Below are 10,483 nucleotides of genomic sequence, written 5' to 3'. Positions count from 1 at the left end.
TTAAAAAAAATCAATTAAATTGATTAACTAATTCAGGTTGATTGATATTAAATCAATTAATGCTTTAGTTGATCAGTTTAATTATTTTATACTGAAGTCGATTAAATTAATTAAATTAAAATATCAAATCAAATCAATAACCAAATTGATTGATGACCTAATTCCCAAAATATAATTTTGTTTTAAAAAAAAAAAGAAAAAAAAAAACCTAAAGTAAATTACAGTTGACGAAGCCTATTTGTACTCTGAAGTAGAGAAGTTAGTTACTTGCATTTTACATACCATACCATACCATACCATACCACTTTACAGGCAGTAAATGTAGCAACGTAATTAGACAAGCATAGATTTTAGAAGCTGCTAAGGTTTGTGACATCAAATGTACAAAATCTGTGATTGCCCTGAAAACTTGATTTATGTATGGGATTACCTGGCTCTGGACAATTGTATAGCTTCTTGGTCCACAGTTGAATCCTCACCCCAAGTGAACTGGTGTGAGAACCGCATGAATTCTTGGTTCCTCACTTGTTCAAGCTCCTCCCATTCTGCCCATCTCACTGCCAAACCCACTCCATCAAGCATTTTCACCACTTCTGCCATCGTCGGTCGGTCTTCGGGTGAGCTCTGAGTGCAAAGCAGTGCGACCCGTACGATTGTCTCGACTTCTTTTGCATCGTAAATCTTTAAGTTCCCGTCAACGATGTCATCAACCCTGTTTTCTCTCAGCAGCTTTTTAATCTGTTCATAAACAATCCTCACAAATGCTACAGGTTCAATACTCTATATATTCATAAAGATTTAGGAGAGGGTGCATCAATATAAAAACCTTACATGATCAAGTAGAAGAACATCCTCTTCCTCTTCTAAACGAGCAAAATCTACGGCACGCTGGCCGGTAACGAGTTCCAGAAGCATTATACCATACCCAAAGACATCTGTCTTTTCAGAAGATTTTCCTGTGGACAAATATTCTGGAGCAATATGACCCATGGTACCTCGTACTTGAGTGGTAACATGAGTCAACTTGGTATCAACAAGCTTTGCTAACCCGAAATCTCCAAGAACAGCCTCAAAATTGTCATCTAAAAGGATGTTTGCAGCTTTTAAATCACGGTGTATTATCTTAGGATTGCAATGCTCATGTAGATACTCCAAACCGTGGGCTGCTCCGAAAGCTATACGTTTCCGCATTGGCCAGTCCAAGCCCTTGCTTCCAGGTTTTAAATCTATAGAAAATTTCAGATATAAATTCAGAATACAGTAAGTATGCCTGCATTGCAATGCATCAAAAGGCAATGCAGAAAGGACAAGTACCTCTTAGTTGATATGCCACACTTAAATTTTGCATGAAAGGATAAACAAGGATTCTTTCGGAAGAGGTTGTGCAGAACCCAATTAGGCGTAGAAGATTCTTATGAACAGCAACACTAATGAGCTGGACTTCCCTCTGGAATGCAGCTTCACCACCAGGACTATAATAATCTGCAAGGCGTTTCACAGCAACCTTTGTGTTATCAGAGAGGACACCTTTATAAACTCTTCCAAACCCTCCTTGACCAATTATGTTGCCCTCATTGAAATTATCAGTGGCAAGTTGGATTTCACGCCATGAAAATCGCCTTATCTGGCCAAAGGAAATTTTGAGGTCATCTTCACCTGAAGTTTAAAAATTATCAAGTGTTAATTTCTACAAACTAAAGAAATCAAATAGACTTTCAGCAGGAGTTCTGTAATGATCATGATGAGCAATAACATGCATAACATTGGAATGTAATATCTTCCCTTGTAACTTTGTCTTTGATCATGGATGAGTAAAGAAAATTACCTATGACATCAACAAAAACATCACGCTTAAATTTGTGTGCTTGATAATACCGGGACACGAAGAAAGCCCCAAGTGATAGAAGTATAAGAGCACCACAACTTGCAGAGGTTACGACAATTCTAATTTTGGACCTACTGGTTGAAACTGCCAAAACAGCACAATATTTAATCCCATGTAGAACACATACGAAATGGATATAGTAAAAAGGTTGGTGTAGAGAGCAAACCAGGGAATGTAGAAGTTGAAACACAAGGTTGTTCCAAGCTAGAGCCACAAGCAAGGTGTGTTCCATTGAAGCTGACAAAATAACACTGTCAAATGGAATAGCGAGTGGAAGTTTGTCTAATCTTAAGCATTTATATACTAGAATTTAAAGGAGATAGAATTTCTTATAAAGTTTACTTGATTCTTGGAACTAAGAATAAATTCCTTGGAACTCTTCCAGTTAAGTTGTTGGATGAAAGATCCCTGCCAAGTAAAAATGATTTTTGAGTATTTGTGAAGTCAGTTTAGCATATAAGCAAAGACCCAAAAAGAGGGTAAAGTAGAGAAATATAGACCAACAATACAAGACCTATATACAAGTTTGATACTGTTTATCAAACAAGAATTTTATGATTGGAATAAGAACACATAAATGGATGTTTCCTGCTAAATATCAAAACTTATATTTTAATCGGATTTAGTCTGTGTCAGATATGAGTACTACTCAATCTTTTTCCATATACGAGGAAGATTACATTTTATACTCATGTTTGAATATGTGTATTCCATACTAGTACTTTAAGAAAAATCAAGCGTTCAAGTAATATAATATTATCAAATCACGCTCACAAAAAGTCCGATTTAGGAAAAAGCACAGTCTTACAGGTTTTTTAAATTGGATAATTGACCCCAATTTTCCGGAATAGAACCACTGAATTTATTATTTGCAAGATTCAGAATTTCTAAGTGCGCCATCTCACCAAGGAAATCTGGCAACAAACCAGATAGATTGTTGTTCTGTAATTCCCTGCAAAAGAAATTAGCAATCACTTAAAGGTCTTTAACATGCAACCCACATGTTCATATTATACAATCATATGTTTATGTTCATGTGTGTTTGTGTGTTACCATATACTAATACGCCTTTTTCTCTTTCTAATGCCAAGATGCAACATGTATACAACATCATTGTCACTTACAAGTTAACAAGAAACTTTAATTTCTTAATTGAAGGCGAAAGAGTTCCTGAAAATCCATTTGAAGCCAAGTTCCTGCCAATTCATACATTCACATGTTACTTTGTAGTTGGTAAAAAACTTAAGATGGTTATGTAAAGTAGGGCGTGCCCAAGGATCTTACCTCTACCATAAGTAATTGGATTTACATTGTAAGCTATGTCAATTGATAACAATCATGATTCAAAATGGTGAACTTACAAGGATATGACATTCCCATTCCTACAGGTAACATGAGACCAGCTAAAGCAGGGACTGACAAGATTATCATTCCAATCAGTTATTCGACCATTGGAATCATTGAGAACCTTGAGAAACTCGATCAAAGCATTTCCTGAACATTTGCAGACAAAGCTATCAGTTCTTTTTGCCAACAAGCTGACAAAGCTCGTTAGGGTTCAAGATTTATTGTCATAATAAGGTCCAAGTTTCAATCTCTATGTATAACTAGAGGCGGAACCTCTAAAGGTTTCTGTCCTCTTCAGATGGACTAAATTATGTATTTATATGATATGGTTACTGTTTATAGATATGATGTCGTAGTTAGGTCCTCATGCATGCCGACATGTACCCTACTCTAGAATTAATACATAATTTCTAGATGTGGGTTTGCCTACAAACGGTGCGAATCCTTATCGCGCAATCTCATAGAAGGACGCGAATACCTCACATGCAAACCACGTAAGGTACAAATCAAAACTCAATTGGGCAATGAGGCAACGAACCAGTAATAATAAGCATCATATCAAATTTATATACATATATATTTATGCATTCATATATTTAATAAAATTGCACCCCCTTAAAATAAATTTGGGGAAGGGGAGATGGGTTACATAAGGCTTGAACCCTATCTTGATGCCAACTTACAGCAGCTCTAATTACTGCAACAGTGGTCTTGTTGACAATTTCATGTGTTATAGATTTAAATAGGTTAAAATATATCATAGATTCATGTACTTTTCATAAATTTAGAATTTAGAATTTAGTCTTTATACTTTTATTTTTAGAAATTTAGTCTCTTGTTAGTTCGTATTTCAAAATTCATGTCCAGTTGTTAATATCTTTTTTTGTTAAATTTGTTAGTGTGGCATTTCAAAATAAAAGAAAATATCACTTAATAGTAATGTAACTAAAAAAGTAACATTGTAACGAACAGAATATCTATTTGTTTTTCTGTGGCTCAAACATAAATACTAGTGTTTTTTTTAGCCTAAATTTATACTAACCTATTTTTAACATTGTTGATACACGATATCAATAGAGGTCAAAATCGGAGGTCAAAATAGAGAGGATTGTGTTCTGATTCAGAAAATAGAGAAGAAACCCCCTCAAATGAAGTACTTGAGGTTACTTAAACTATGATTATTTTAGTCGGATAATCGGGTCGGGTTATTATATATTTTTTATAGTTGTATAACAAACGTTAAATTCAATTGAAATCAGAAAAAAAAAAGAAAAAAAAAGGGGCTATGGTTAGTGCTACCATACCCTCAATATCAGGTTCCTTGGATGAGTAAGTGGTTGCAACGAAAAGCAGTAGGAGCCAGATTGTGATATGCTTTAGAGGCAGGCATTTGGGAAAAGCTTCATTATTACTGCTTTTTGCTTTATTCTCCGATGAAGATGGACCCAACAATCTCTCAAAACCTTTGAAAACTGCAGCCAAAAATTGGAACAGTATGTACTTTACACCAAATCACACAGAAAATTAGCCTACTTTTTGTTACACAAACTGGAAAAAAAAAAGTAAGACTGATTGATTGTAAATTTAATTATTCTTTTTAAAATTTTTTATGAATTTTGTAATGCTTCATTAATAATATACTTACGAAATTAAAATATAATAATATATAAGTTTCATTTTAAAAATACTGAATTTAAAATCTAAATATTATAATACTACATTGTATGAAATTATATTTTATATATAATTTTAATTTAATTTTAATTATTAATTAGTAGAGGTTGATTGTTAATTATATTTAAATATTGTGACCACTAAATAATTTATTGTAATATTATTTAAATTTTTAAATATCTATTTTAATTTTAATAGTGTATTTAATTTATAAAAGTATTAATAAATTGGAAAATATTTTTAAAATAGTTTTAAAATTTACACTGGCTTATTATATAATATAATTGGAAAGATTTATTATGAAAATATAACTTGCAAAACACCATTAAAATTATATAAAAAAGATGGAGGGTCTATGTATAATTTTTCCTCCACAGATACTTACTTTTTTTCCTCATCACGTGTCAAACTTTTAATAAATGAAATTATATTTGTAAATTTTATTAAAAAATATAATTTAAGTTTCACAAATTAGTGTTATTAATATATTATAGTTTTTAAATTTGAAATTTTAAAAATTTAAATATGACCTAAATCTCAAATGTTATTATAGGCATCTTGAATATTCTAATAGGTGTATAGCAGTTACCTCATCATAACATCCAAAATTTGGACAGACAAATATGATTGTTACAGAAAAGTTAAATTAAGGTGAAATTAAATGTAGTAGGATCCTTTTAAAATTAGTTGTTGTGGTTAAAAGACGAAATAAAGAAACTATAGACATTTTATCAAGTCACATAATAAATTAAGAAATTATGTCGGTGACTTAAAACTTATTAAGTCAATTATCGAATACGTTGTCTTTTTTCTTCTAGAAATTAAACTTGTGGTTAAAGGATTTTTACCACACAATAAAAATGTCAGGTTAAAATTTTTAAACTTTTACCTCAATTATTTTAAATATTTTAACTAATAAAATACTATTAAAATATATTTAAATTTTTTATATTTTTATTCATAATAAATTTTAAAGAATAAAATGTTAAAATCAATTTTTTACCATTAAAAGTCAAAATATGACAAATTTAGTAAGACGGAGGAGTATATTAGATTATGATACACGTATGATAATGGTGAAATTTTTGTGTAACAAATATATTTATAAAAAAATAATGCAAAAAATAAATGAGACTTTAGTTAAAATAATAAAGTTGAGATATTGAAAACCATGTTGTTTTTTGTTCAAATCGGTTATATAAAAAAATGAAATTATTTTTATAATTTCACAACTGAATTGAAACTTAATTAATGAATGATACCAATTTAATTAAATATTTAAATATTAATATAGATAAATAATAATATCAAATTATGTCAAATATAGTACAAAAGATTAAATGTAGAACAATAAAGAAAACATAATTAAACCTAATTAAAATAGAAATAGAGTAAATTTACTCCATTCATGAAAAAGAAGCCCTTAAAAGTAAGTTATCCCAACCTCAATTATTAAAACATTTTAAAACTCATCCACATCCGCATATGTAGGGACCGAAAACTCACGCATCACAATTGTAAATGGTGAAACTCAAACTTGGATTTTTGTATATTCAAGATTTCCACCTTAACTAACAATGTCGAGTCTCATTAGTTAAAATTTGTTAATAAATGCAAACTTTTGTAAATAAAATTGGATTTCATTGACAAACTTAGCTACCCACTAAATTTAGACAAAATTATAATTGTAGAAATTAAATTTTAATTATTATTATATCTTATGAACCAACACTTGCAATAATTTTTTATTTATTTATGAGGTATAATTGTAAGAATTAAATTTGAATTTATTAGAGAGTAAACTATACCGCAGGTCTCTAAAATAGCGTCGATCTTATTTTGGTCACTCTAATTTTTTTGTCAATTTAGTCATTCTGATTAAGACAATTGCTCGAATTCGGTTTGCTGACGTGAATTTTTTTTCTTTTGACTAAAGTTAAGGACCTCTCAATAATTAGTCTAAAACATTTTTTTTTGGTTTATTTGCAACGTGAAGATTTCAACGGTAGCATTATCAACATTTGAACCCTCTTTAAGAAGAGAGAATCCAATAACAATGACGACTAACCATTTCCATGACCTACCCTTTTTGATGAGTCCACTTACCAGCCTAACACCACTGACTACCATGGCAAGGCTAAAGTGGTTCGAGAATTCTTCAAGGCACAAGGACTGATAAGGGAGATAGTTATGTGAATAAGGGGGAAAGTAAGAGAAGTGAAGAGGATATTGGGGACATTAGGACAGACAGATCGATGGTTGGCCTGTAACTGCCATCAAGGAGTCATGAAGTGCATATCTTGGAACTAAGAAGATATTGGCTCAGACTTGATAGTTCAAGTGTTAAGTGAGCTTAGTAAAATGTTTGATCTTTGATGTTATTTTTTTATGGAGACTGGGAATGAAAAGGAAAAGGCTGAGGATTTTTTTTATTTAAAAAATACTATTTGATGAGGGGATTCATGTTGATCCTTAAGGGATGAGTGACAATTTATCGCTTTAGTGGAAGAAAGGGTTTAAGGTGAGGATTAGGAGTGTTGGGAAAAATATTATCGATACTGATATTAAAGATGAGGATAAAGGTGTTTGTGGGATTTATGAAGCTCCAAAATTGGAAGAAAGATTAAGGGCGTGCTTGGTTGAGTGGAAAAGTGGGAGTAACATATATTTTTTAGTATGCTTGGTAGGGAAGATAAGTGAGAAGAAGAAGAAAAAATAGGAGAGATAATTATTTTCCATCCTAATGCGTAAAAATCAATCATTTCAAATTGGAAGGATGAGAGGAGGGAGAATAAAAGAGATGTGTATGTTAATTCAAAAGTATTTATTAATTTTTTTATTTTCTTTCCTTTCATTTTTCAACCCTACCAAGTAATGGTTGGTATGTTCTTTCAATTTTTCCGTCTTTCCTACCAGGCATACTCATGGAAAGAAATATTATATTTTCCATCTTTCTATTTTTCTATCCCTTCAATTTTCCAATCTTTCCGACTTTCTTTCCACTATATCAAACAAAGCCTAAAAGTTGAAATTGTTAGGGTTATAAGGGGAGTTTAGATGAGTGTAGGTGATTATAATGACATTCAGGAAATGGAAGAGAATGATAGGGAAATGGAAGATAATCTTATTAAGATTGTGGAGTGTAAGAAATGTAATATTTGGCAAAAATAAAAAAACCCTAAGAAAATTAGAAATTCACTTTTAAATGTAATATTTTGTTAAGACTTTTCTTTTTCAATCTAACTTTTTAACCAAACTTTTTAAAGAGTAATTACTCAATTAACCTTTAATTATCTTTTTACGGTGTAAAAAATTATAATAAATTAATCGATGAATTGATTCAATATTCGAAAATCGATTATCAATTTGATCTAACCAATAAATAAAAGGGTAAAAATCAGATTAAATAATTAAAAGTTGGGTTTTGGTTATTTTTATTAAAATTATTGTTTTTATAGAGAAATAAAATTATTTTTCAAGTAATAAGATTTAAACCATTAATATCTTAATCATATATTGAACATCATCTCATTAGAGAGATGTATAATTTTATTAAGTAATTACTTTATTTAGTACTTATTTAATTTATCTTTTAATTGAATAAAAATCCACTGCAATCAAATCAGTTAAAATTGATGTTTTTATTTATTGGTGGACTTCCTTGGAATTCTTGCATTCAGTAAAATTGCTAATTAAGATTAGAAGCACACCAACTGCTTGTTTAAATGCCAAAATACATCTACTTTTTCCAATATAACAGTAGGAATAAAGCAGCAAAATACATCACACATAATATCAGTTTTCGTATATATACGTTAACATGAAGAAGAAGAAGAAGAAGAAGAAGATATATGTATGTATGCATGTATAAAAAAACATACCTGATTTGGCAAGGCAGCCATGGATGAAGTTGCAGCAAAACCAGGAAACCATGGGAAACCGAAACAAACAAACAAAAAAGTGCAGAAGATGACAAGAAGAAGAAGCCGAGGAGATAGATAATAGATATAATTCAAGACATAATGTTGATGGGTAGTAACAATGATGAAGATCATGTGAAAATGGGGTTATGTTTTGAGTGCAGGGTCGGCCCCCATAAAGCACTTACTTCATTAAACAATTAAAACAAAGCAAAAGCTAAAGAAATTCTGACAAGTGACAAGAGCTGAATAATATATGTGGAATAGAATATATTTGTTGAATGACACACACTGTTTCAGAATAGAATATTGTAATTAACAGTAAGCATTGATTTCATGTTTTGGTTTGGGAATTGGATTTCTATTTGGAAGGTGGATTGAGAATTAGAATTAGAATCCCACTAATTAATGGGTCTCTCCCTTTTCCACCTTCTTCCATTAACATTACCTCTATAATATTTTCTTCCCATTTTTTATTTTCTTAATAATGTATGTCTCTATTTTTGAGTGCAATGTGCGGTAAAAGTACTATAAAGATTTTTATATTACGAATTGGATAAATTAATTCTTATATATTAGATCAAAAAATAAATTGTCATGCATTTTTTTTGTTAAAAACTAGTTCTTAGATGTCAGCATAAGGTACATGTAGCGTCCCAATTTTTAACAGAAAATATCAATTTTGAGTAGTGAAAGAGGCAAGATGTAATTTGACTCCTAATACAGGCTTTCTATGATATATTTTACTTATACTCTATTTAAAAATTTGATATATATTTTATTTTTTATTAACTTTTAACATATTAAAAGTTTGACCACTCAAAAATAATTTCTCTTCCTAAAGGTTAGAACTACACAACTTTGGAAAGAGAGTGTATTGTCCCTTTCTTTGATCTTTATTAAAAGGGTGTAGGCATGTGCTGGAAATCATATTTCATGAATTTTGATAGATTTGTGTATTTTATTACGTTTATATTTTTATATTTTTTTTATGTGCTTTAGTGGTATTTAATGTATAATATATTTATATTGATTGAGTTTTAATTCATTTGGATAAGCATTTTTGACAATGCCAGAGGACGTGGGTTCAAATGCGCTGAACCGTATCATCCTCCTATTTATGGGTTGGGGAGGGATTATGGATGATTTTAGATATGGTCTTAAAAGAGCATATATAATCAGAATTTATAATAAGATTATTAAAAAAATGTATAATATATTTATATTTTTTTAAAAGAATTTTTATTACCATCATTGTTACAAATAATATATACTTGAATAAACCATAATCAAAGTAAAATATTACACGACAAAATTAAATTAACATTAAAATATGTATGAAGAAAATCAAAATGACATATATAATATTTGAGCCCGAATGGAAGTTTCAGCTTTTGTCAAGATTGTCAAATTCTCATTGACATATTTATATCATTTTAATATGTTGATAATATGTGAGTAAAAGTAGCATGGAGATTTCTGTATTAGGAGACAAATTTTATTTTATTGCCTTCTCTACTAAGAAAATGGGCAAACTAGTCCTTATACATTAGATTAAATAGTAAATTGTCTTTGTTAAAAAGTGGCGTGGTGATGAATAAGTAAGCGATGACACGTGACATGCCATGTGTACCTCTTGCTGACGTACAAGAACCAA

General features: G+C 30.2%; 1 protein-coding gene across 2 annotated transcripts; it reads right to left on the bottom strand.

Annotated features, from left to right (window-relative positions):
• Positions 1–237: 237 nt before the first annotated feature.
• Positions 238–9,011, bottom strand: LOC105766518 (probable LRR receptor-like serine/threonine-protein kinase At5g63710). Of its 2 annotated transcripts, XM_012586006.2 has the most exons (11): positions 8,788–9,011; positions 4,537–4,704; positions 3,247–3,379; positions 3,010–3,081; positions 2,694–2,837; positions 2,228–2,293; positions 2,052–2,122; positions 1,826–1,969; positions 1,315–1,656; positions 832–1,226; positions 238–738 (listed from the first exon to the last, which is right to left on the bottom strand). In XM_012586006.2, exons 1-11 carry the CDS (start codon positions 8,837–8,839, stop codon positions 427–429), a joined length of 1,899 nt encoding a protein of 632 aa, XP_012441460.1. In that variant the 5' UTR covers positions 8,840–9,011; the 3' UTR covers positions 238–426. The 2 variants fall into 2 exon arrangements, with proteins under 2 accessions (XP_012441460.1, XP_052488983.1); XM_052633023.1 differs by lacking the exon at positions 4,537–4,704.
• Between the last annotated feature and the right edge of the window lie 1,472 nt (positions 9,012–10,483).

Source organism: Gossypium raimondii, chromosome 7, assembly GCF_025698545.1.
Source record: "Gossypium raimondii isolate GPD5lz chromosome 7, ASM2569854v1, whole genome shotgun sequence".
NCBI classification, from domain to species: Eukaryota; Viridiplantae; Streptophyta; class Magnoliopsida; order Malvales; family Malvaceae; genus Gossypium; species Gossypium raimondii.
This window is presented reverse-complemented; position numbering and strand designations above follow the sequence as displayed.